General features: G+C 39.1%; 3 protein-coding genes across 6 annotated transcripts; all 3 read right to left on the minus strand.

The window, feature by feature from the left end:
- Positions 1–4,392: 4,392 nt before the first annotated feature.
- On the minus strand, positions 4,393–8,211 carry morf4l1 (mortality factor 4 like 1). Of its 2 annotated transcripts, XM_063898148.1 has the most exons (12): positions 8,076–8,211; positions 7,200–7,246; positions 7,040–7,107; positions 6,862–6,948; positions 6,606–6,683; positions 6,457–6,482; positions 6,237–6,328; positions 6,034–6,135; positions 5,831–5,919; positions 5,515–5,687; positions 4,943–5,027; positions 4,393–4,852 (listed from the first exon to the last, which is right to left on the minus strand). In XM_063898148.1, exons 1-12 carry the CDS (start codon positions 8,113–8,115, stop codon positions 4,768–4,770), a joined length of 972 nt encoding a protein of 323 aa, XP_063754218.1. In that variant the 5' UTR covers positions 8,116–8,211; the 3' UTR covers positions 4,393–4,767. The 2 variants fall into 2 exon arrangements, with proteins under 2 accessions (XP_063754218.1, XP_063754226.1); XM_063898156.1 differs by lacking the exon at positions 7,200–7,246 and having other exon boundaries at positions 8,076–8,191.
- Positions 8,212–9,206: 995 nt separating this feature from the next.
- On the minus strand, positions 9,207–17,686 carry pias1b (protein inhibitor of activated STAT, 1b). Its single transcript, XM_063911749.1, has 14 exons — positions 17,651–17,686; positions 15,414–15,846; positions 15,143–15,227; positions 14,878–14,925; positions 14,492–14,582; positions 14,251–14,385; positions 14,052–14,157; positions 13,616–13,689; positions 13,163–13,323; positions 12,668–12,801; positions 12,402–12,579; positions 12,134–12,273; positions 11,174–11,211; positions 9,207–11,081 (listed from the first exon to the last, which is right to left on the minus strand). The coding sequence occupies exons 1-14, from the start codon at positions 17,672–17,674 to the stop codon at positions 10,737–10,739; spliced, it is 1,992 nt and encodes a 663-aa protein (XP_063767819.1). The 5' UTR covers positions 17,675–17,686; the 3' UTR covers positions 9,207–10,736.
- A 1,235-nt stretch (positions 17,687–18,921) lies between these two features.
- Positions 18,922–26,099, minus strand: skor1b (SKI family transcriptional corepressor 1b). 3 transcript variants are annotated; one of them, XM_063898734.1, is made up of 8 exons: positions 25,854–26,099; positions 23,653–25,409; positions 23,226–23,319; positions 23,030–23,134; positions 22,847–22,906; positions 22,379–22,453; positions 20,294–20,368; positions 18,922–19,562 (listed from the first exon to the last, which is right to left on the minus strand). In XM_063898734.1, exons 2-8 carry the CDS (start codon positions 25,390–25,392, stop codon positions 19,468–19,470), a joined length of 2,244 nt encoding a protein of 747 aa, XP_063754804.1. In that variant the 5' UTR covers positions 25,393–25,409; positions 25,854–26,099; the 3' UTR covers positions 18,922–19,467. The 3 variants fall into 3 exon arrangements, with proteins under 3 accessions (XP_063754804.1, XP_063754794.1, XP_063754813.1); XM_063898724.1 differs by having other exon boundaries at positions 18,922–19,565; XM_063898743.1 differs by lacking the exon at positions 22,847–22,906 and having other exon boundaries at positions 18,922–19,565.
- Positions 26,100–26,323: the final 224 nt, after the last annotated feature.

A 26,323-nucleotide genomic window follows, 5' to 3' on the forward strand; every position in this document is an offset into this window, starting at 1 on the left:
GCGGGGTATGTTCTTTCATGTTTTAATGGCTCAAGAGTGACCGCAGCCCTTTGTGGCAAATGCACTTTTCCAATACTAATGACATACAGTCACACACAGCTCTGGCAGCAGTGTGCTCCCGGGGCTGCGTGCCCACTGTGTAATTAGTCTACCACTAACTCCTAGTCTTGGGAAACATTCACAACCACCTTAAACACTGACGGTTTTTCACCTCAGAGAGTCTTAAGCAGATGGATACGCTCTGGAAGAATCATATAGAGCACAAACGTCTTTCATCTGTCAGTTAAACTGATACTATATGGGAGGGGGGGGATGTCAGCGGACCCCCTTGAGGAGTTTGTCTTGGATTTAAAAGACTCTGTTGGGCCAAGAGGGATTGAATGACAATCTTTTTATTGTGGTATATATTTCTTATGTGTTCCTGGTAGATGAAACAAATCTCTGTAAAAAATCTAAAAAAGGAACCAGTGTCAGATCTCAGCATCTTAAAGTAATATCACCATTGTACTCACATTTGTATATTTTGGAGAGACTCAGCTGTGTGGATCTATAGTTCTGTCCAATCCTGCCATCTGGTGGCATTCCACAATATTACACCAAGAAGTACACTGTAATAAAGGTTGTGATTAATCTCTAGGAAATAAATCAACTGAATGATTCGTTTAAGTGAGTTTCAACGAATAGTTTAGCCTGCCCCTGCTAGTCTTGCTTTTAGCCACTTCAGACAGCGGGATCAGTGAACAACTCTTAAAGCCCATTTTACTCGATTGAGCAGGTAGCGATTAGCAGCTAGGAAGCCATACTGTATATTCCCACCACCATATAATTATTACTGTTATGATAAAGGGGAACAAAAACATTTTCTATGTGGCAATAAAAACAAATGTAGGATAGTGTTCAAACTTCTCTGTAACGTGTGTGTTAATAAGCATTTGTTCATCAACAAGATCATAATAAGCTTTAAAGGTGATGTCAGCGCTGTGTTTACAACTTCTCTTCGCTTTCCCCAACTGGCAAAAACAAAAACTAAACCACCACAAAAGAAGAAAAAAACATTATTGCAGGTTGGATGGAAAATATGCTTATTTATTAATTTTAACAGATTTCCTGTTCAGGGGTCTGGGTCGGAGGCTCCGAAGAGATAGCCTACTGGTCCCAGTCAAAAGGTAACTAATTCGGCACCTAGCTGACAGCCAGTTAACATCATACGTCATTTATCACTTCAATTTGCAAAGTACTTGAGTGAATTACCTTTTGATAATTGTAAACATAAAAGACTAAATGCTTATTTGCTCTCATATATCAAATAGAACCATAAAATCCCATGATCCTCCCTGGAGTGCATTGAACTCAGGACATTTCTGATCCAAGTAGTCCCTGCAGACCTGTCTTTTGGTTGGCGAACCACTACAGTAAAATGGGGACAGAAACCTGCTGAATCCATCACTCAGACTTGAAGCAGCCTCATTAGTTGTAACTGTATCATGCATATGTCTCTCTCATCTATGGAGTAATGACAGCACTGAGGCTCTGTGTCACCAGGGTCACATGAAAGCCCTCACACCAGAGAAAGGCCTCTTGGTGACCCAGCCTGTAACGCTGAGTGTCAAGTGTTAATCGCAGCAGTGAATGGAGCCAACAAAGGAGCAGGCACTGAGCTGTCCCCCTGATCGGATCTGCAGAGGATTCCGGTGCGTGTCACTCTTTCTGATGTGCTGTTAAAAGCCATCGGGGCGCTGTGATCTGAGAGCACACTCCAGTGAAAACCCATCTGGTCCTGGTTAAAGTTAGGGGGAAATTGGATTAAAGAAATTCTTCTTGAAACAATCTGAATTGTTCTTGCCATAACATCTGCAAAGAGCTGACACAGAGAAACCCACAAATCAGTCTGAAACTAATATTATGCTTCTCCAGCAAGGCACAAGGGAGGAAAGGGGGAGTGAAGGGTAGGGGGTGCTGGGATTCTGCTGAACACATTTTCAGAGAATGAGGTGAAGTGGAGAAGGGGGTTTGGCTTGGTTTCAATAGCCTATTACATTTTTTTCCTCAACAAAATACTCAGACTGCACCACATGCTTTCCATCACCAGGATGTTATTCCACCGCCAGCAGCAGGAGACCCTTGCTGAATCCAAACCGTCAGAGCAGAAGAATCATCTCAGACAATATGTGAGGAAAAAGCTCACAGGTGTCTATGTTTATCACATTCAACACTTTGCTTGAAATTAACTTTTAAATGGAGTAATAAAACCATTGCGTAAGAACTACAGCATTGGAACAAGGACATTTCTTTTAAGTGATTAAATTAAGACCACATTTCCAATTCATAGTAAGTAAAACATTAGTTTTATGTCCTGGATTAAAAAAGGATGGAATGTTGGCTGCAGTCACAAAGCTTCACTTAGCTTGGATGAAGCAGGCTGCAGTGTGTGTGGAAATGTTACTCAAACATCCCATGTTAACTAAACAAAGCAGACGGAGCAATTCAAGAGACGGATGAAGTACCTTAAATCCCAGCAGAGCCAAGATAGATTGGATAAACAAGCCAACAGCAGGAGAGTCAAATGAAAGAGCTTCATCTAAAATAACTTTTAAATCAGTGATTTCAAATTGTATTTTAAAAAGGGATAGTGTGTAGTATTTAGGGGAGTCTTTTAGTAGAAATTAAATATAACATGGCTGCACCGCCATCATATGAAAGCTATTGAAAAGGTGCACTAGTTAATAAAATAAAGGTGTTCATATAAAAGGAGGCATTTCCAACTTGTCCAGTAAAGTAACACTGCGGCATTTATATGGAGTTACTGTGTGAAATGACTTGGAAGTTATTAAAAAAGAAACAGCAGCATCTGCATAAAGAAAATTCAAATAAACTACTTATTCGACCAGTGTAGTAGCCTAATAATATCTGGTAAACATTTGGAGTGACTGGGTCACATGACATGGAAGCTATTGAAAAAAACTGAAAATAAATTCCATTAAATGATTAAAACACAGCTTTTTTTTTACAATATGGGCAGGGAAGTTTTGAATAGTAATTATTTAAGCTACCCTTTCTCTGGCTTTGAAAGGGAATACGAAAATACCTAAAACCTAATAATAACTTTTTTGTTTTCACATTGCTTAATTGAACTGCGTAATGTAGGCTATGGTAACTTTCCGTCTGTCAGAGAGCCACAGGTGGCATTAACATAGTGAAACTTTACAGAGCAGAGATGGTACAATCATAGATTGTATTTGTAGAGGTTTTTGGATGCACACTGAACCTTTGACCAAACAACCTTCAAGACAACATCGTGTTTGTTTCACAGCCGCTAACTCTGTCAGTTGATGTCAGTTACTAGCTAACAAGCTAGCATAAACATTCACAAAAAAGATATGCTAACTAGACTCACAGATCAGATTTGTCTGCAAATTGCCAATTTTGGGTTAAAAAAGCCCTCCTCATTATCTCAGAGTCAAACATAGATAGCGAAATCTCTGTCTGGTTTATTCTGAGAAAAGAAAATTAGCCATATACACCAGAAACTGAAACACATCTGAGCTGCCAGTTCTTACCTAGCACGAGCTATGAGCGCCATTAAAGGTCGGTCGGGCGAGCTGAGATCCAGTCCCTTCTGTTAAAAAACACCTTTATATGTGAAACCCAAGCTAAACAATCATTGACTGTTGCCATACTATAAAACATTACCAGGTGCGGACTTCATTGTGACTTTCTTTGAATTTGACATTTTAACCTGACAGTGGGAAAACGGTGAAATCTTTGAAATGTGGCCACAATTTATTTATAAAAACGATTTATTCATTTAAATATTTTTGTTGTACATTTGACCAATATAATTATGTTCAAACCATTTAATTTGCATTTGTTAAATCTTTTTTTCCTTTATCCAATATTCAAAAGGTTTAAAACTAAATGACTAAATCATTGTTTATTTATTTCCCTCAGATTAACCATTTAATCATGTATTAAATATGTAAAGAGCATGTATATTGCATTTATTTTACTTTAATGGCCTGTTTTCATTCATACTTGTATATTTTAAATGAAAAGTTATTCAAAGCAAGCTTGCTAAAACCAGTAAACACTTAGTCAATTGCTCAAATTGATGTAAGTTTATCTTTGAGTGATATAAAACGACCACTGAATATATACAGACATAATTATTGTTTGTGAAGTTTCAGACGATTAAAATAATGTACTTTAAAAAATAAAAGCTACGAGCAATTAAGATTTGAAAAGTCCCAAATTCAGAAAGACAAAGACATTCAATCAGTACAGTCACAACATTACCATGCACCGCATTTCCCCCTGTAGATAAAGAGAGGGACGGTACATCCTACCTTGACCGAACTGCATTACAAAGGCTTAAAAAACAAGTTGAACCAAACATTTGAGAATGAGATTTTTATTAGAAAATGATGACAGCCTACAAGACAAATTTAGCCAGCATCTGAACCGAGACAGATAACAAAAACATAATCACGATGAAATTCCTTTTCAAAAGCGCTTGGTGACAAAACAAGTATCATAGAAACTAAAAAGTGGTACTCAAAAACATACCAATACAGGAAGAGCGTACTCAGCAGCTTTCCACATGAAAGAAAATGAATTTGTCCAGGGATTAGTGTGATCTTGCTCTGATTCTTCCTTAATAAATCAAAAGATCTCGCACAATCCATTCTCCAAAGGCTTTTTGTGAAATCACATCCTTTTCGACAGGTAAGAATGTCGTCACCGAACTTCAAAACACAAAGGCTTCAGATCCTAAACTGCCTTGCGGTGGTACTCTGGAGGGGCAACTTCATAGTCACTTGCATTGAAGAGCGATGCAGAGTTCTTTACAAGATACCTGGAATAGAGTTACATTTTACATTACACTTATTTCATTTACAAATTAATCAATATAAGCCTTGTTAATAACAATATTGTGAATACTTACTTAAGGAAGTCTTGTAGATAACTGAGCAGCAGTGCAAGGCTCTTCTCATCCAGGGGAGTGTACGCCAGCATAGCTCCAATTCTCACTTGGAAAACCAAACAAAGAAAGGATGTATTATAACCACATTTCCTGTGTCAAAAAAATATATTTGTATAGTTGTTGTTGATGTGGATTAAATTAGTATATATATTTTTATGTACAAGAGGATTACATATTAGCAGGTTAGGACTGTTATGATGGGTAGAAAAAACCTTAAAAGAAGTCAAAAAATCTGATTGATAAGCCATTCAGCCATTTGTGCCAAGAATATTGTTTTAAACCATAGACACAGACGTATTTAATTGAAGAGATGGAGTTGTATTTCTTTTACTATAGCCAGAATTATCTTTGAGACTTATAACAATATAGCTTTTTTTATTCTATTAAAAAATGTAATAATAATAATAAGATGAAGCATAGTGAAAAACAAAACTTTGACTGGGATACTTCCACATTCAGATTGCTGCACTAATTCCACTGCATTAACTTGCTTATCTATAATAAATACTAGAGGTTTGTGCAGGGGTTTTTACCGAACAGTCTAAGTAAGTGAGGGGCGCCATAGATTTGAGACATAGATGTATCCGGATGGTTGGCTAGGATGTCTGCATACTGCGGCCGTTCAAATTTGTAGAGAAGTTGTGTCCCCAGCATGACACTGAAATATTCCTTGATACCAGCAACCACCTCGTTCACAGCAAACTCCCTGAGCAGGGGAGGAAAAACAAGTTAAATATCGAGGAAACACAGAGCAAACAAGTAACTCATGTTTTTGCACTGCCTGGTGATCTACAGCAGCTAATTAAGTGTATAAACAAATAAAATGATAAGAAAAATGTATGTATTTACTTGCTGTCAGAGTTTCCTCTTGATTTCTTGTAGTTTGCATAATCTTCCAGGACTGCATCAACATTCTTCTTGGCAGGTAGGTGGAAAAGCTGAAATCATGAAACAAAAATGACAAAAAGAACAATGCTGATAAATAACTTTGGAAATGATTTAATGCAAATACATGTGTTTTTAATTCATACAAATGCTGTGCGGTTAATAACCTGTTTTTGTCGTGTAATCAGGTCCCAATCATCAACAAGCCATGGTTTTAGTTCCTCTGGGATTTTTACTTTCACCTCCACTCGATTTATGAAGGTCTCCTCCTGAGCAGACAGGAAGCGATTTAAGAAAAGCCACCAAAAGAAGCTTATAAGACAATGTTTACACAGGTCTCAAAAGCAACTCAATAGATTTATTAACTCACACTTTCAACAGTTGGATCGACACGTGCCCTCTTCTTTCGTGGAGGGTGGGTTGGGTCTCCTCCTGAACTCGTTCCTTCACCGGCACCAGGAGCTGCACATTCAGAAACATACGATGTGTTATTTTATCCATAGAAAGAATGGATGATGGAAACATAATTACAAAAACCTAATGATTAACATTTTAAAGAGCATGCGCTTACACAAATATCATGTACTTACTCTTTTGTTTGTTCTTTTTGGTCTTCCTACAGAAAAAATGAAAAAGCAAAGGTTTAAAAATCTTTTTTATTTTTATTTGACATTATAAACAGCTTGGAAGGAAACATCAAAGCAGCTGTCAGATAGAATAAAGAGTGACTTCAACTTACACATCATTTTTCTGCGGGGGAGCAGGTATTTTCTTATTCGGCGCAGCACCCCTCATTCTTCCTTCTACATAATGGTCTCTGAATTAAGAAAACAATATTGTTTAATACTTAATACATCATTCATTTTCAGGAGATTAGATGACACAGACAGCAGTGGCTTTTTTAGGCTCTTTTTCTGGATTTTGGCCATAAAGAACTCAACATATAATTAAATCTTAAAACTCAAAATAAAAAAAACACAACATGATAGACTTACTGATTGGCCCTCTGAAGCTCTTTCTGTTTCTGCAGATTACTGTCCACATACTTTAGCACTCTGCTTTCAGGAACCCATTCGTCCCAGCTGAAAATGAAACCCCAAGAAATAAATGAATCACAATGAAACCCTAAACAGTAAAACTCTGAAAGACTTGATTTATTTGAACCAAACTTACTTCTTATTCCAACCACTGTAATGAATAAAGTATTTGATGTGTTTGTCCTTGATATTTATCTTAACACACTGCAAAGAAAGACACACGTTATTGTCAAAAAGTAATCAGACACAGGGAAGGACCACATGATCAGAGAAACAGGCTAACTAAGACAGCCTACCTTAGCTTCGTAGAGCAATGGCCCATGAAAACACAGCACTCTTTCACCTGAACAGAGTGTCGGTCAATTAAAATCAGCATGAGATCAGTTCGAGTGAATCACGATGAAAATGTAAGGCTGACTAAACTACTGACAGACACACACGGACAATTTTTACACCTTACATTTTAATTCTTGAACAAATGTCTGATGCCCGAGAACAATCATTACATCAAATCGTAAAAAAATGGGTTTAGGCTACACAACTGGGACGCTTACATTTCCTGTGTAAAAGTGTTTGATTTGGTAGCAGACTTGGTTTGATCTATGATGTGGAAAGCTTAAAACGTAATCAATTATTTGCAGAAATAGTTAACCAATTATTGATGTTTTTGATTAGCAAGTAGCTACACAACAAATAATCCTAAATTACTTTCAATACACAAAGCATTTCTCCAAGAGCTGACACAATATGACAACAGTAGTTAGACCTCAGCTAACAGTTCTCCGAGAGAGTAACATTAAACGGTATGTACAAATAACACAGTCTATGGGGAGAACAGAAAAGTGGGCGGTGAAATCAATGGGAAGCTAACGCTGCATGAATGAAGCTACCGCGTTTAGTTAAATAATCCCAATAAAGCTCAAATTAAAACCATCAACTTTGCAGGAATGCTCTTGCTAATGCTACACGATGTTGAAAAGAAAAGCAGGTAGTGATAAATAACTCAAGAGAAAGATAAAAAGAATCAAACCTGTTTAGTGAAACAACAATAGAGGCTAACAGAGATAGCGGTTCGCGCTAAAGCTAGCTAACACACATCGGACATTTCCGAAGGTCCCAGCCCTCACCGAAACCATAAACCTCTCGGAAAATCAAAAAAGACAGTTTATTACCTTCTTGAAATTTAGGTTTCGGGTCCTGTTTCGGCGCCATTCACGGATTAAACTAACAAAATATGGGGAAAATTGCTCGCTTCCATTCCACTCTGAAACGGTGCCGCTTTCTAAAAACGTCATAATCAGCGCGACGACGCAATAATACCGCGACCAAAACTGTGTCTCACAATGAAATGCCAAATTCAAATGCATACAAAGTGAAACGATTTATTTTTTTTAAAAGTTGGTTATGAATGTCTTATTTCTATATTTTTCTCTCTACATTTTGATTCATTTTTTGGGAAATAATAATTAAAAAAAAATTATTATTTATATTATTATAAGAAGAATAAGAATTACTTTATTGATCCCAGACTATTAATATATAATTATAATAACCAAAGCTATTGTTTTCAACTAACCAAAATGTGTGCTCAAATTATGAGCTAAGGCACTTCTTTGTTATGAAGCCAGAGGTGGGCCACTGGCATAATTACAAATATATTCAATAAAAGTCCACTGATACATTAAAGTTGCATTTGAATGAAGCGCAAAAGCGCAAAAGCGCAAAGCGAAGTGATTCACTAAATGGTTATTTCATTTGAAAATATATGTTTCTACTGTGCTTCGTTGTTTGGTCTATTGTGAAAAATGAATAATTTCATTTAAAAATGAATTGTATGTAAAGGCCAACTCACCACATCATGGCCCTTCGAAGTAGTATATCAATCTCAAATCTGAATCATACATCTATTGACCAGGAAAGCAATGTCCGAGAACTCAGCATAAAGGCATCAGTTTCATATTCAGTGTTAAGGATTGAGGCAGTTTATGTATATCCACCATACAGACAGAGCAATTTCTCTTTTTGACCAAATACCAAGAAACGAATGTTACTTCCAGCCTCAAATGCATGTTATTTTTAGTGCAAGAAAAGATAGTGACATTTTTCTTCAGTAAATCTTTGTTATTCGAAAGTTACCAAATTGGCCTCTACTTTAAGGATATGCTGTTTTAAATTGTTTCAAATGTTTGATTAAGTTTAGCATGTTTGCCAAGCAACTAACTGGACTAGAAGACATCTCACAGCATACTGTGAACAAAACACATGCAGCTGAACCAAGACGATCATCAGAGCCACTCCAAATGTGCACTTTCTTCTGTTTAATTCTTACAAATATCAAACAGCACAGTAGACCTTGTAGCGGTTCAAAATGATCAAAGCCTCTATTGAGTTATTGACATCATCTGATAGTAAAACAAAAAGAAAATGTTACAATGCATGTCAAGCAACTATGACCTTTTTAAATAGCATTAATTATATAATTACAAAAGAAATATCACATACAATGACAGCAATGCATATCCACGAACCAAACAAACAAATGATAATAAATAATCCTAATTGTAAGCACAAGTCAAGAAAGGAGGGGATGCGTCCATAATAACTTCAACGGTTTTAACTTCTGGGCCAAAATGAATGTTGTGATACACTCAAAAACTAGGCTATCACGGTTCTCTTAAAGGCAGCTGTAAATACACTTAAAGAATGAAGGCTCTGCATCCTGTAGCCTCACTGCAGAACAGCACAGCACTCAGGACGAGCTTTCAGGTAATTTGCAGAGACATGCAAAGCGGAACACTACTCTTGAGGTGTGAATGTGTCACCGCTCCATACTACTGCTTTATGTAAAGCAGCAAGTGCTAAAATCATCAGACATAAAAACACAATGAAATGTTAAATAAAGAATGAAGTGGACCAGAAGCTAGCGCCGTCTTGAAAAATGTTGACCTGCCATGTTTCTGTAGTTTTCTGTGTAGATTTTCTAAATAAAACAGATGTACACATTAAAAAGGCTGCTGGCTGGACTAGTGCCATTCATTCACACCTTGTAAAAGCCTGGTTTTACAATACTGACTAACTTGTTATTTCTATGTATTTTAGGTACAGTCTAAACTATACACTACTGTTCATATTTGATTGACTGAAACAGGCGAAGAGTGCAGTTATGACAACAGAAGGATCTAGCATTTGCTTTTGCAATTCTAGTGGCAACAGTTCAGAGGCATGAGGAATGCTTCTTTAAAAACAGCATACATCCGACATAACTTACATCATAAATAATTTCTTTAAAATAACATGACCACAGCATGAATGTCTTACAGAGAAATCTACAGTGATGGCTAAAATGGCCAGATCTTTCTGCTGTCAAAACACTTTTGACAGAAATGATACCATTTAGAAAATAAAGAAAAGTTTTACACATTTTCCTGTTTTTCTCCGACTTGCCTTTTTTTACATCTATAACAATGCCCATTTTCTTTATGTTCTAAATATCATGTTACATAAGGTACGACCTCATTGGGTTCTGTGCACATAACATTATACTGAAATAATGCCATCAACATGGAATATCGAACAAAACTGTAAAAACCAGGTACAAAAGGTACAATATAATCAAAGGACCACATGAAGAGGTGTGAAAAAGTCTTCAGTATTCACAGAAAAATATCAACTGAAGTAACTCACCGGACATGAACCGTCCTAAGTTTATATACATATGATAAGTAAAATTGAAAATAGATTTTCCTCTCTGTACATAGCACTATTCTTTCTTCTTCCTCTTCCTTATTTACAAAGTCTTCCCGGTCTCGCTTGTCTTTCAGTTCTGTGTGGAGCTAGTCAAGAGAGATAACGTCAGATATGGAGCCATAAATGGCCGCCGCCGCTGCAGCTTCCACCGAGGACCTTGACAGTCCTGAGAGGCTGTGGCTGTCCCTGTCCCTGTCTCGCTCTCTGTCTTTGTCGCGGTCCCTCAGGCTGCTTGAAGACACCAAGCTGCTGGTGCTGCCACTGTTGCTGCCTCCGTTAGTGGCGGCCAGCGTGCTGCTCCCCGGGGTGCCCGACTGCTCCCGTAACATCTGAGAGGAGCCGTAGGGCAGGAACCGGTTCAGGAGCAAGTCGTGGTCTTCTGAGGCTGACGCTGAGGCAGCTGCTGCGGCGGCCATCACCATGTTGTAATGCTAATGAAAAAAGTTACCATTAACATTAAACTACCAGACATAAACATGGGCAGTATGATGCTGCTAAAGGTCAGGTGGCGCAGTAACTATACCTGATTGTCTCCTTGGAGGAAGGAGAAGAAATTTAAATCTGTAAGAGAAGATACAAGACTCAGTCCATATACAGTACCAGTGTTTACAGGGGCACATTACTTTAACATGAAACAAACATTTGATTATATTTAAGTATGCCTTTTTAAGTCTGTTTCAATGTATGTAACGTGCATTGCTTCAACACATTGACACAACGAACAATGGGCTGCTGTAGTCCTTTCTCGTGGCTATGAAGTTATACTTTGAGCAGATGGAGTTTCAGCAACGACCATAACACCTGAGGTAAGACTCTTTACAGATACTGCGCTAGATTGACAGAAATTGTGCAAAAAAACACGGATATATATATATATCTAGCCTCTACAATCCCAGAATTGGCCTTTTTTTCATAATCAAAGTAATTCAGTGATTGTGTCGTCTGTCAAAATCTGAGCAAATTGCAAACAGGAAAAGCCAATACCTAACTCACCAAGTAGTTGCAATAAAAACACAAGACAAATATAACTGTCTTTAGAAAATGTAACAGCACGATTATCCCTTCAATTACAGTAAATCAATTATTAAAATGACTACTAGTAGTTAAAATAATAGCAATGATCATAGTTATGGCAGTTACAGTGTGGAAGGGGTGCACAATTTGGTCAGTTTTGTCTGAGCACCCTTTAAGGAGATGAGGCACTTTATCCACTGGCGTGATTCGAAAACTAATCTCAATCTAACCGTCAAATCGAGGGAACGTCTCATATCGCTCCACCACATCTCAGCAAGTAAACACTGCTCAGACAGCTGAACTGCTTATTAGCTTTGGATGAACCTTAGAAGACATATTCCTTCTAAGACAGCATGGATTGAAGAAATGAATCCTGTGATCAAAAATAGTTCCAACATACTTGTGTTTATTGTATGATAACAGACATACCAAAATGTAGATCATTTTTGTATTTAAGCGACAGGCGTACCTGGCAGGTCACTAGTTGTGTGATAATAGTGGCGATAGTCCTGGATGAGGGGAGGAGGGGGAGGAATGTAGCTGTTCTCCACAGGGGGCATGCTGGGAGCTCTGCTCACTGGTGAGGCCTGGGTGTGTAGGTTCAGCACTCTGAGAGGAAACACAGCAACATCACATTACTCCACAAAGGAAGTAACACACCAGAGCTGCACACAGAGATCTTAACAATACATCAGTTTACAGCGATCTGACTTCCTGTTTTTGCTTTGGAGACTCACCCCTTGCTTGGAGGCGGAGAGACGGGGGACAGCGAAGGACAGGCTCTTTTGAGAGGCAGCTCATCGTCCAGCTCATCCTCTGAGGAGCTATCGAGCGTCAGGTCGATCACATCCACTTTCTTGTTGTTGTCATTTGACGACCCCCGTTTGTGCTCCTGCGGGTCTGTCCGAGACGAGTCTAAAGAAGGAACAGTTAACTCAAACTGTGCTCACCGTCCACAATGCACCAGGACACACAAAGAATCTGAAATGCACATGCTACGTACCGCTGTCTACGCCGTTGTACGAAGCGGACACCTCCTGCACCTCTCTCTTCGACCTCATGGGATGCCAGTTTCCGTCTTCTTTGAACTGGATTTCATCGCAGTCAGAACAGCTATTCAAGATTTCCATGAACAACCTGTGAAAAACCGAATGATTGCAACCAGTATCAGCTTCAGTAAATCATCCCCCTTTGACCCGTACCATTTGGAAATACAGTATAACAGTTTAATCTGGGTTTTCCCACAGTTCTTTATAAAGTAAATACAGAAGGCTGCTTTGGTGCAGGCTTCAGGTACAACTGAGATAATAACATATAAAGCAGGATGGTCAAGTAAAGCAATAGATCCGTTATTTTGAACAGACTCCAAAAAACTCCTTGGATTGTTTTTAATACCACGAAGAAGGATTATTTCAAGGCAGCAATGATTTTATCCTCTTTGGCAGTATGATCATTTCAGACAGTAATCTACCAGGACCGTGAACCGTGTTGTGCTCACCCGTCGATAATGAGGTGCTCGTACGGGGCCTTCTTGTCGCAGACTGGACACACCCAGGTCGGCTTCTTCTCGTTCATTTGGATGTAAAGCGTAGCATCGAAGCACTGAAGGTGAGAACACGTGAGCGCTCTGCAAGGGATTGTCAGCCTCATCTTCCCCAGCTATTAGAGAAAACAGAAATGAAAAGTCACTTCATAACATAATATACAGTTAATAGAGCAAAGCAAAAATGTTCATTGAGTATCGAGTATGTGGCAATTTACTTTTTGTCTCCCAGCCAAACTCAACACAGTTGTCACGCTGTATTTTGATTTCTTAATTATATTTTCGTTGATCTATGAATAGGCTGATTGACAAACTGGTTCTGCAAGTATATTATGCAGGCTACAAAAATATTCCTCACAACAAACAAAAATGTTTTTTTTCAGAGGAGCAGTAGAGTGAAGTATTTACAGGACACAGGAGAGAGACTCGTAGACTGGTGGTGGCGATCTCACTCTCTGGATCAGCTGTTAACTTCTCCTTAACTGTGAGAAAGAAACAGACAAACACGACGATTAAATGCCAGAACATGAGAGTTTAATCCAAGTGGATTTGTCAATTTGATCAATTCACAAGAGATAATAAAACAAGAGAACCTGGAGTAACTTCCTATTCTACATTATAAACAATACAAAAATACGATGGAAGAAAATTTTACATGTGCAAAAACTGTAGTGGTACAACAAGGAAACATTGAGGAACTGAGAAACGTTGTTCCTTTTTTGGCCCCCATCTTTAATTCCCAGATCTCTGCGCCATTGTGACTTCGTAGTCACTAAAACAGTTGTGGCTGTATGAAAGCTAATTATATGACTGTCTTTTACTTACGGATGTCGGGGAAACTTACTCAGAGCTCTAGAGTGGTCAGGGTTTCTTATTCCTTTGGCCCGTAGTCTTTGCAACAACACTGCAGAGGACTGCTGTCTTACCAGATACACCGCCATGGAAAAACTCTGACAGAATAAAGACACAAGTAATGAGTGAGTTACACTGACGAATCTGAAGTCATTTTTAATGGGCTTTGCAGATTGAATGGGTCTCCTTACCCTCCCAATTTCTGAAGTCCATGACACCACGATTGTGTTGGGTACTGTGGTGGACAGTCGGACAAGAGAGGTAATGTTGATGGGGCGACTCGGCCTTTTTGGTTCAACTCCATTTTTGGTTGGAGGAAGATATCCCTGCAGACAAAACATCCAACCTTAGTGACCTCGATTCTCAGAAGTTGGTGTCCCATTACGCAGAAAGGATGATAAGGTAATCTAACTACAAACTGCCTGGACTCACCGGGAGATTACAGGGTTTGCCGTTCACCTTCACACACAGATTTGGGGGGAAATGATCCTCCTGGGGACAGCTGGTCTCTGATAAACAAAATCTGAAAAGGAAGAAAATAAATGTCAGAAGCTTTAATGTGGAGGGACAAATGTCAAAAACAATTTGTTTCTAAGGCTAATCAAGCTTCCCATTATCATCTCTTAAACTGTGAGCTAGAGAATACAGACTAGGGTTTTAAATTCTTTCATCTGAATCGGACAAAGAAGATTGACTTAATTGACAAAAACCGTACCAATGACCACTATTTCCGGAAACCTCTTAACACAGAGGAGCCCTAATATTCACTGAATGCTAATGTACTTCTTGGTTAAAAGAGAAATGTATGTATAACATACCTTAGCTGGACTTGAACAGCAAAGTCACATTTGGTCCCAGATATGTCCCTAAAGAAGAAGAAAGGGTCAGGAGTCAAACGAGGGTGGCCCAAAGTAAAACAACATTTAATAACAACTCAGTTTACTATGGTTTAGTGCTGTGTCAGATACAACAGCTGCTTCCTTAATCATGTAAACAGAACATTGAAGAATAGTTTGGCAGTACCATTGTGTTCAGTATTTTTCGCTTCCTTCTCGTCTCTTACCAGAGAGCTTTCTCACTTACATGGAGCTGCTGATCTGTTGAACTTGCTGCGGTGTTAATGCAAAGGCATAACATGCTTCCTGGAACCGCTGACTGTTGTCTGAGGCTACAAAAAAGAAACCACAACACAGCATGACAATCAGAGGGGAAACCTTCAGAATGTATTAGGTACTAAGGGACACTCATATTGAACTTTAACCGAGCACGGTTTTTGGAAAGTCATGGTACAGATACAGTATCTGTGGTCACAATGCTCTTTCACTCACAGCTGAGCAGGAAGTGGTGGACTCACCCAAACTGGTTGGCTTAATGAGCTCATCCAGAACGTCATAGAACGGCAGTCTCTGGAGCTTGACATCGGGGTGTACAGGGTGCAGGGCGGAAGGGAGGTGGGACAGACTCAGCTCATGCTTAGGCCCGAGTAAAGAAACTGGCAGCAGAGGCGATGGGGAACCGTGGCTGTCAAATCCCAGCTGGGCAAGGCCAGCGGGCAGGTTGGAGGCAGAATGAACGCCAGGCAGGGCCAGGTCCACCGGCCCAACCATTTTGGTTGGGAAGCGCCGTCTGTAGAGCTCTTTGATCTTCATCTGCACTGCTGGACTGCACCCAGCCTTGAGTAGGTGGAGAGCTTTGGTCAAAAGTTCGTGTTTGCGGCCGTGCTTATTCCGTCCTGCATACCCCAACAACACCTGGAGCTCCGAAACTCGAAGGCTCATTACCATTTGCTAGAGAAAAACAAATGGGAAAAATGGTTTATTATTACAAACAAGTTTCATTTTCTCGTTCAGACTTTACCACGCCAAACATTACAATTAAATCATGTCTGATTTGTTACTTTGAATCATATTTGGAGTAGGAAGATTTAAAGAGTTTCTTTGGCCTTTGTCTGGGTACAATAAAACCACACATTAAGAGCAGACACAGTATATTTAACAAACCAAGCCACTAACGTAATTTATACCTCAACTACTTATTCAACACTATAATGCATAAAGCCTCACTACACATGCTGGAAGCGATATACAGGGGAGGAAACAACAGTATGAGTATCTGCACAAAATAATGGAATATAATACAACAGAGTCTGTTTCTTTAGACAGTATCAGTGAGTTGTCAATTTCATTTTTGAAAAGTAGCTTGCAATGATGTATTGGCCTGCATTATACTGTACCTTGCAGTGGTCATTATTTAGCTTAAGGATATTTATATTCCCAACAAATAAATCTGAGATAGTGTCTAATTTACTCCAAAAAATCAACACCACAAATCTGTGATGAGTTGAATAATGAAGTCTGTCAGACAGAAGTAATGAAAACGAAATATTTCCATAAAAGCAAAAGGCAATGTTTTTCTTTGAATGATGTAACTTTATATTGTAAAAGGTACTGTTTTCATGTCCAACATATGTAAGGTCTAATAACTTACATGAAATACAGTGTTTTGCTCTACACACCATTAAGAAATCTAATGTTTGCACTAAAAAGACAACCTGTTATTATGAAAAGCATGCGCAAATGTGACTTTCAACCCGCTTTATCAATCAAAGTCATCTGTATGTTAATTGACATTCCCAATTCGCAGTCAATGCTGGACTGGAAAAGCAGAATATTGTAGTAACCGTAGACATATCGATAATGCTTCATATCTGGCTGTTTAACACAATATGTTGTCGCACACCAGATGTAGGTGAAACATTACATACATTCACATATTAATGTTAAATTACTTGTATACAGAAGACATATAACAAGGCTAATAACAGAATAATGATTCAGACAACAGTGCAGAAATGCGTTTAGGAGTGAGGAGATGCAAACAAGCCGTTTCCCAAAGAGTATTTTCATTCAAATATTAATTACTTTCGAAAATAAGAGGTTAGAAGAAGGTTGAGGGACACGTTTAGCATAGGCTAGCTCAAAGCGCCTGTGTGGTACCGGTGTAATCTGACTGAAACAAAACCTAATGTCACAGTATTTAGTTTATCTCATGTGTTTGAACAATAATCGCCACATCAGTTACATTATAACCAACCAGACTTCGGATAGGGACCATATTTCGATGACTGGTCCTTCACATCGAATGAAAAAATAACGCCAATGGAAGCTACATGGCGCTTGTCTTCCAGGGAATAGACAGAGCCCAATTTTAAACAGACATTGCAGTTCACTCGGCGATCTACTGATAATGTCAGTTAGCTAACACAACAATGTCGTTGGGTAGAACACGTAGAAATGAATGTGGTTGTTTTTATTTTACTATAAGCGATATCTGGCATCATCTGCAAGTGAGCCGCTCAGCGGAGGCAGCCTAACGGAACGTCGGCAACAATAACAAAGCTAATGCTAACGAGCTAGCCAGACAGCTAACAGCTGGTCCAGTCTCCACTGCTCTGTTGTTTTGGTATTAAATGCTTTAATAGCAACATTCATCGGGTCTCTACTTTCAGATAACAATGGTGCTATGATTTGAAATTCAAATCTTACTGTGTGAAACGCTTTTTTGTCAAGCTAATGAAGGGGCTCGCTTTACCTTCAGTTCCGCACTCTCCGCCATCTTGTTACATTAGCTGCGCCTGCGCAACAGGCCATCCTCAAGGGACAGCGAAAATTCAAAATTGTGTGTCGCTTCCTGACTGCGGACAACAGGTGGCGCTACTGCAGCACAGAAAACCAGTGTTGTAGAGTAACTAAGTAGATTTACTCAAGGACTGTAAGTTAGTACAGTTTGCTTGTTTGTAGTACTGTAATTTAAATTAGTAAATCATGTACTTTTACTCCACATTTAATTATTTTAGTTAGGCGATTTGGCAGATTTGAAATATAAAACAATAGCTACCAATATAACACTTTAGTAACACCTGGAGTAACATTCACAAGCTACCCCGCAGCATACAAGCTGAAATTAAAAACATATAATATATTAAATGGGCAAATCTGCATTAAAGCGCGTTTACTGTTCGGACTTTAAGTATATTTTGATGCCAATACCATGGAAATCAAGTAGGCTACTTCTCCCACCTCTTTTAATGTGAACAATTCTGGTCGTAAAGGAGTGCATATACACACATAAGGTCCGGTTAGGTAGTTAAGTATATTTCTTCTCTTTTATTCAACCTTTATCCTACATATTTTTTATCTATAAGGATTAATCGATTATTACATTTATCATTGACAGAAAATAAATGGCCAACCGATAACCATTATATCGATAATCAATTTTTGGATAAGCCATGTTCCAAGCACACATGGCAAATACTTGATTGTTCCATAAATGTTGAAATCTGGTGCTTTTCTCTGGTTTAGGCTATCACTGAATACATATTTAATACGGGATATTTTGATTTTGACTTTTGTTCCGCCAAAAGTTTAAATTTGAGGATGTCACCTCTAGCTCTGGGAAATTGCATTTAGCGATCTATTTCCAGCAATGTATATCTTTTTATAGTGTGAAAAATCAATACAATGATCAAATAAAAATAGGATAAAAGTTGCATTTATTGTAAGTGTAGGCCTACCTCGTTTCTTATTGACATTTTCCTCTTTTGTTGATCAAACAAGGGGCTACAACATAGAGATCAATAACGGAAACACACAAAAGTGAAAGTTGAACATGAATTAAAAGACAGAACAACCCTCTCCTGATAAATGGGTAAAATTAAGTGTTAGGCTATATGGCTTAAATTAATTTCATTCAAGTTAACAAAAATGGCCAAATTTGTTTTGATAAAATTATTTATTCAGTAACGACGAAAACAAATATTACATGAACAAATAGGCTACTCTTAATAGAATATTTCGCAATAATTACAAGGTTGCATTGTACAAATTAAGCCTGCTAACTTCTGTAAAGTCTACAGAAACAGTTAGGCATGGTTTGACGCTTCAAATAATTATGTTGCAGGCCAAAACTCAATCCACAATATTTGTATAGTAATTACCATAATTTCTTTAAAGTGCATAACATCCAAATGAAGCTATTGGCCTGCAAAGAACATAGAAACTGTATTAGGCTTATGCACAATACTGAGAGGATAAAGAGCAATGAATTGGCTATTAAAAGCTTCCATTATTGACAAAGAAAATAGGAAATAACAACCTATAGCTAATACAATTTACACACATTATCATTGCACTTTGCCACAAATAATAAATATCATCAATGGTATAATTTCAGAAAAACAAATTACACTTTAAGATGGTTACATAAATGCTGAGGGTGTAGATACACATTTCAAAATATTACAAGTAATTACAAGTTAGTCTTCCTAGACTTGATTCCTCAGAGGTTTTTCATGGTTTGACAGAAGCTGTGTCCTTTATTTTTTCCTTCATAAAATGTCAAGTGGTTCAGGGTGGTAACAGAGGAGATTTGAAGGAGCAGGATCCGCTGCAGTGGCGAGGAGTCAACATCTTACAGGAGAAATGGTGTAAAGCGTCGTGAGCTTCTAAGAAGAAGGAGATGAAAAATCAATAGTGTACTAGAATGGGAGGGCAAATCGCATGTATTGAGAATTATAGTAGAGGATAACACACAATAGACGTATTTGCATCAGGTATTTTGGAGAAAAACTAACAAAAATACGATTGGTTGATTCAAGGGCATGCTTCAAAAGCGTGTGGGTGTCAGTATATTCAGAGAAGTGGTACTGACTGTCTTTAAGCCTCATGGCTGCATATCTTCTTAATTTATTCCCTCTGAATTTACAACAATTAGCATTACATTTAATCTGAAAAGCGTAGTTTATTTGTCTTGGTCAAATTTGCTGCGCAAAACGTCTAAGATAACCAAGACTAAGATACACACCAAGTCCAAGTCATCATTTTAAATCCCAGAAAGAAATATTTTTTTTTTCTACAACAGGTTATAGCTTTATGTCTTTTTTTGTTTATTAATATGTTAAAATAAAATATTAACAATATAAATTGTGATAAAAATAAAGAAGTGTCTACCTTATCCTTAAAGTAATTTGCTTAATTTGTGATTTTAACAGTCTACACTTTGCGCATCACAACAGTAAACGAAAGCATGCAGTCAACACACGCAAATCCTTGATATCCTGTTTACATAGAGCATCTGAGTTTATGATATGTCATCAATCACTTCGGCAACATGCCAGAGTAAATCTGCAAATCCACGCTGCTGTATCCGCTCCCTCTGCTTTATGTCTCTCACCTCTGACGATGTGCAGCTGCTGAACCATCTCCTCCCTGTACGAGAGTTCCCTTTTCATTTGATCCTGAAAATTATCTGAGGAACAAATGGCAGACACAGATAATAGATGTGGTAAGTAAGCTTCCTAGAATCCCAAACCATCAATTAAAACCAAATTTCACAGATACAAACAGCCTTCAATTAGCTAGTGTGATCCTTTTATAAAATGTGTCATATATTCATATTCCTAAAAATTAAACACAAAATGTAAAAAATAAATGAGTTGGATAATGGTTTTGTGATACTTTCTTTCTTTTAGGAAGTGGATAATATTCACTAGCATTAAATATAACTGAGCATTATAATGCTTAAAGTGGTCCGGCCCGGAGACTCACAGCCTCTAGAGGGCGCTGACATCAAGAAAAAGCAAACACCCGGCCTCATATACAATAAGGCTCCAAATGTACACTTCACATGCTGTGGTACAAATACTTAAATCACTTTTCATAGTAAAAACTAAAAACTGTTATGTGTAAATGGAAAAACAGGTTGCTACCTAAGAAAAAAAATGTAATGAGAAATGCAAGGACCTGTTTAAACATTGAGTGCTAATTTTAATTGTGCCTGGTTTGCAGACTAGACTTGATCAAATGACAGCCCTCATTATAAGCAATTAAGTGCAAATGAAAAGAAAGTTGTATAAATGTATAACAGAGGTATTTGCACCAAATGTCTACAATAAACCAGTAATGCAATACAATTCATAAAGGAAAAAACAAAAAAATGCATTTGTGGATTTGAGTAAAGTCTACCACACTGTTTTGAGTTCAACTTTAAGTATGACATCACTGGAAACTCATGTGATATCTGCTGGAAGGTCATGGAACAATACAATCCAGAAACCCAAAATATACCCCAAAGAGTATGAGGTGAAGCTACAGAAACCCAAATTTACATTGATTTATAGACATCCCTCTGACTAAAGGTGAGAGTACATATAAATTCAAAAGCAATGATAAACAACAGGTTAGATATTTTTGCTGATAAAAGACTGCAGATTAGTGGTTATTTACACCCACAACTGATGGACACTGATATTGATTATATACACTGATCTTGAAATTAAACCATTTTCATAAAGACGTTTTAATGTCTTTGTACAACATTCCCCCATTTTGCACATCTGAAATGTTGCTAAAATACATTTTACATCTGGACATCTATGAGATAGGCTAATGTTGATATTTGCCCTGCAGAGCATTACATCTCCAGTTTTGTGGGATTCTTAGCACATCAAAACAGAGCACAAAAAGAGTAAACGAGATGTTTTCGAGCATTTTGGAGAGAAGGTGTTCAGGAGATACGCTGAACACTGCAGCAGTGAGGTTGAGAGTGATATTGTGTCCTGCAATTCTCCAAAGATTTAAAAGAAGCATATCAGAGCCAGTTGCTTATTCTGGGAGTAGATACAATTTTTTATTAAGAATCAGGATATTTACATTACCTGTATAGAGTTTAAAGTAAAGCCAATAAGTCAAAGACTTATTGTGTTGTCATTTATAGCAGCTCATAATCAATTTGATATTTGCATAACTTGTTTTCTTGTTAATCCTAGTTTAATATCTTCATTGGTCCAATTTTATTAAAAACAAGCTATTTGTACTCACAATATTCATGTTTATATCATTTTTATTGAGGACCTAACTATCTGCACCTTCTTCCCTTCAGAGAAGTATTTTCTACGGGTGCAGGGATGTTTTTGGACAGAAGGTTAAAATCCCAAGCCTCTGAAATCTTTATTAAATGTGGCTTTGAAAGAATCTCTTCCCATGGGGAGTGTGGCCCTGAACCACTTAGGTTTTTGGGAAAAGTGGCGCCCTATAACAGATTTTGGCTCCACAAACCAGAGCCCATGTGTGCCACTGTTGATGTGGATTTGGTCATGGTCATGGCATGGCAAAGGTTCATGTTTTGGCCTGAATCAGAAACATGACAGGAGAGCAACACTCAACATGCACCAGAAAGACCTTTGACTCTTTATCTGTGACTTCTGTGGTAATAAAAGCCCCAGAAGTGGGGAAAGCACTGTGGCAGAATTTAGCTTACCTTTCAAGTTTTGAAATTCACGTTCCAGCTTTTTCCTCAGCTCAACTTGCTCTAACAGCTGCTTCTGTAGTTCTTCTAAAAAGCAGACAAAAATAGAGGACGTTGGAGGAGCAAAGGTACAGCAGGCTTTCGTATCATCTTCCTTCTAGGACAGTTTCTATTTTTAATGACAGTGATGAGGACACCATCATCATTTACATTGACTATTCAGGGCATGTCTTCCTGGGCCTGCATTAAAAAAAAAAAATGTTTTGGGTCAAATGCCAAACATTTTGGCTCATGTCAAAACAAAGCAAGACATTAATGAATATGAGAAGAAATTAACAAATGGTCCAATTTTCTTGGAGTGTTGTAACAAATATATTTTATCAGCCTTTTATATTAGTTTTATTATAAGACTATTATGATAAATTTGAATAGTCTTGTTAACAGTTAATCACTGTTTATAACAGTAAGACATGGTTTTACCTTTTGCCAGACTTTCTACGGCTCTTTGTGCTTGAGGAGCTCTGGTTTGCGCAGCCTCGCCTGAGCACACAGAATATCAATTAAATTCCTGATATTTGCAAAAAAATTAAATTAACCTGTATCTCTTAAAACTTAGATTTTATAATAAATAAAATCCTATTCTTTGACCTCGGTGTAACTTACCTTCATCCGGCTCTCGATGGTTCTCCTCGCTGCTTTGTTCATTAAATGATTTCGTTTCGACCTCCTCCACTGTGGAAGACGGCTCTTCTTTACTTGCACCCTCATCTTAAGAGAAAATAAATTGATATGAACCGCCAATTCTTTCTTTTTTTTTAAACAGCGAAATGTTTTTACAAAAAGCAGAAAAAAATCTAACCATTTGTCGTAAGTACTCCAATCTTGTAATTCGCAGGTCTGAACTGATACGGACTGCTCCTTTGTTGCAGCTCAGCCCTCTCCGGTGTGTACACCTAAAGAAGACACAATCACCACTTATTTTCGACTCTTAAAATTACAAGAGGTTTTCCAAACGAATAATAATCATTTAAAATAAAATCTTAAACTTATAATTAAAAATATACTCTAAGTTGAAGTGTATATATTTTTTATTTAAAGTTTTTTTTCTTAAATGTTGTGGACATGCTGCTGCTTTTACACTGTTTTATCATAGAAGACACATTGTTTTATACAAGAACACAAATATTTTTTCTGTTTAAAAATACACACACAAGCAAAGGAAAGAAGCCCACTTTAGAGAAATATTACAGCCTGTATTTTTTGCCAGTGTTTCTCAAGTCACTCACTTCATTAAAAGACGCAGCTATGTGGGTCTCTGATAGCTGCTTGTTCTGCAGTTCTCTGTCAGAGGACTGGGCCACATGAAGGCTCACTTTCTGGGAGTTCACCACCTCCTGCAGGCTCCTGGAGTCTGAGTCGGATGGGGAGACACTGTGAGCCAAGCCAGGAGGAGTCCGAGGACACACGGAGGACAGAGGCCGGGAGTCCTCCTCCTCCTCTTCCTCCTCCTCCTCTTCCTCTGGGGTTTTATTAGTCTCTACATCCACGTCCGGCTCGCCTTCACTGTCCACGCATGGCGACATGGACCGGTAGCTTGAGCTCTCACTTAAAAAATCGGGCGATAAATAGCCAGTGCGACCCCCGTTGTAAGCGCCCCTGTTGCCGTACAGCTTGGCGATGCAGTCCGCGTCTTTAATTACGGGCCTGAAGGCAGACACGTAGCTGATTTTCCGGGATGCGAGGGTCATCCCCTCCAGCGGCCTCGCCTCGTCCCCTGACTTATCGTCATCATTACGCGTGGACTGAGTGCTGGAGCACCGGTCGTTTTCCACCATGCTGTCTTTTGAGGTGTTGGTGCTCCGATCACTGTGCTCGGAGAGATCCATGTCAGTCTGCCTGGGGGGACACAGCAGCTCTGGTGGGGGTTTGTGCTGAGTCTGGGTATACGGAGGCATGGGCAGCGCGCCGGCCGTGGGCCAGAACATGGGGAAGGAGGGGTAGGAGCTGTCCTTTGTACCCGGCCACAGGACACCTGGGAGGCCCGCTTTGCTCTGCTCTCCCATCAGGCTGTCGTCTTTCTTCTGGCACAGGCCGAACGCTTGAAACCCGTACGGGTGAGGGAAGAGCGGCGGAGGGATCTTTGGCAGCATCCCGAAGCCTTTACTGGGCACGGGGATGACCGGGTAGCTGCGCGTGCTTGACATTCCGCCCAGGTTGTCCTCGCGGCTGATGATTTTTGCAGGTATCTCGGGTGACTCTCGAGGACGAGAGTGTGCGTGTGATTTTAAGGAAGAACTGGAGTCTGACCCGCAGCCTGGCAGCGTCCTCTTGCGACTTCCCCCATTGAACATGGCCTTCACGTCTTCCCACGCGTGCAGCACATCTGTCTGGCTGCCTTTATCTGACAGTTTAAGATGTCGCCTCCAAGAATTAAAGTTAGCCGCGTCCGGCTGCGTGTACTTGGACTCTGGGGTGCGATGCGAGTGAAATATAAATTTATTTGGAGAGAAATACATGTTGCAGTAGGAGCACTTGATGCACTTGGCCCTGGAGCTGTTGTAGCGCGCCGGGATGAAGTTGCCTCGACTCCCCCACGCGCACTCGTGAGAAACATCAAAAGCAAAATTTTCTGGAAGTTTAGGAGGTGCGTGAGCTCCTAGGAATGACTTACAGAGTCTCTCGGCCTCGCGTTTTGTGATCATCCCGCAGCGTCTGGAGGAGATGGGCATGGCCCCGGCTCTGCGCAGGATCTCCAGCTGTACAGGCGTGCACTGCACGCAGGTGATGCCTAGTGCTACACGCCGGTTGTGTATCTCGTTATAGCTGTACGTCTTCAACAGCGTGTTGGATATCTGTGCGAGGCAAAGTCTCTCCTGGCCATCTATCACCAAAGACACGATCGGTATTCCGTACAGCACCGTCTGTGATACCTGGTTGGGCTTCAAGTTCTTGGAGCTCGGGTAAGAAAGTTCTTGCTTTGAGGTTGGCGAGGAGCTAGAGTCTCGTCCCGCAGGTATGGAGTCCATCCTTGAAGGTCTGGCAGCTGCACAGACGAGGTTTGAAATTAAGATGGGCTTTTGTCTCAAGTTAAGCTTTATAATAACACCTTTTTCTAGTTCATTATTTTTAAAGCCAGATATTAAATTAGCTAAAGATGAAACATAGAGGACATGCTGTTACAGGCCTCCCATTTAATAAAGTTTGCATTAAGGGATTTTATTAAATATTTAGACCGATCCAAAACACATTCATTACATGAAGATACATTCATTGCACGTATCACTCCACTTAAATAGTTCCCACGGGTCCGAAACTCTAACATTTTCTCACTTTTAACTGAAATTAGGAATAATTAGTGAGTAATTCCATGTTAAAATTCCATCAGGCTAATCTTAAAATATTCTTATAGATGGATTGAAGTCACTAGTCAAATACTTTATCAAACACTATCAAAAGCATACTGTCCAAATCAGTTTCTAAAACTCACCTCAAATGTTCGTGCAGCTCCCCTCTGTCGTTAGTGAGAAAGCTGTGATCAAGTGGAGGTCAGAGAGATGAGAAGTATGCTCTCTGTTGGATGTAAAGATGCTTGCTTTAGGATTCGGACGCAGTTGTCCGTGCAGCACCGCCTCCCTCCAGCTCGTTGTCCTCCTCTCTCTGCTACGCGGTCGGTGTGTGCATACAGTCTGTGTTGCAGCAGCAGCAGCAGCAGCAGTGTGCACATGGCAGGCAGAGTGTGGTACAGCCCCCTCTACGACACACAAGTGACGGTAAAACTTAAGGCGAGGCACTCCCACTCTCACAGACAGCTTGCATTAACCATGGATTCATGACCAATAGAGATGATTGGAGTGTTGGTCTTAAAGCAGCCTACAGGTCTACGCCATGGTGTGGATGTTGTCTACTATGATCAAATTAAACATGTTAGAGCCTATTTTGTGTAAATGCATAACACAA

Source organism: Eleginops maclovinus, chromosome 2 (genome assembly GCF_036324505.1).
Source record: "Eleginops maclovinus isolate JMC-PN-2008 ecotype Puerto Natales chromosome 2, JC_Emac_rtc_rv5, whole genome shotgun sequence".
NCBI classification, from domain to species: domain Eukaryota; kingdom Metazoa; phylum Chordata; class Actinopteri; order Perciformes; family Eleginopidae; genus Eleginops; species Eleginops maclovinus.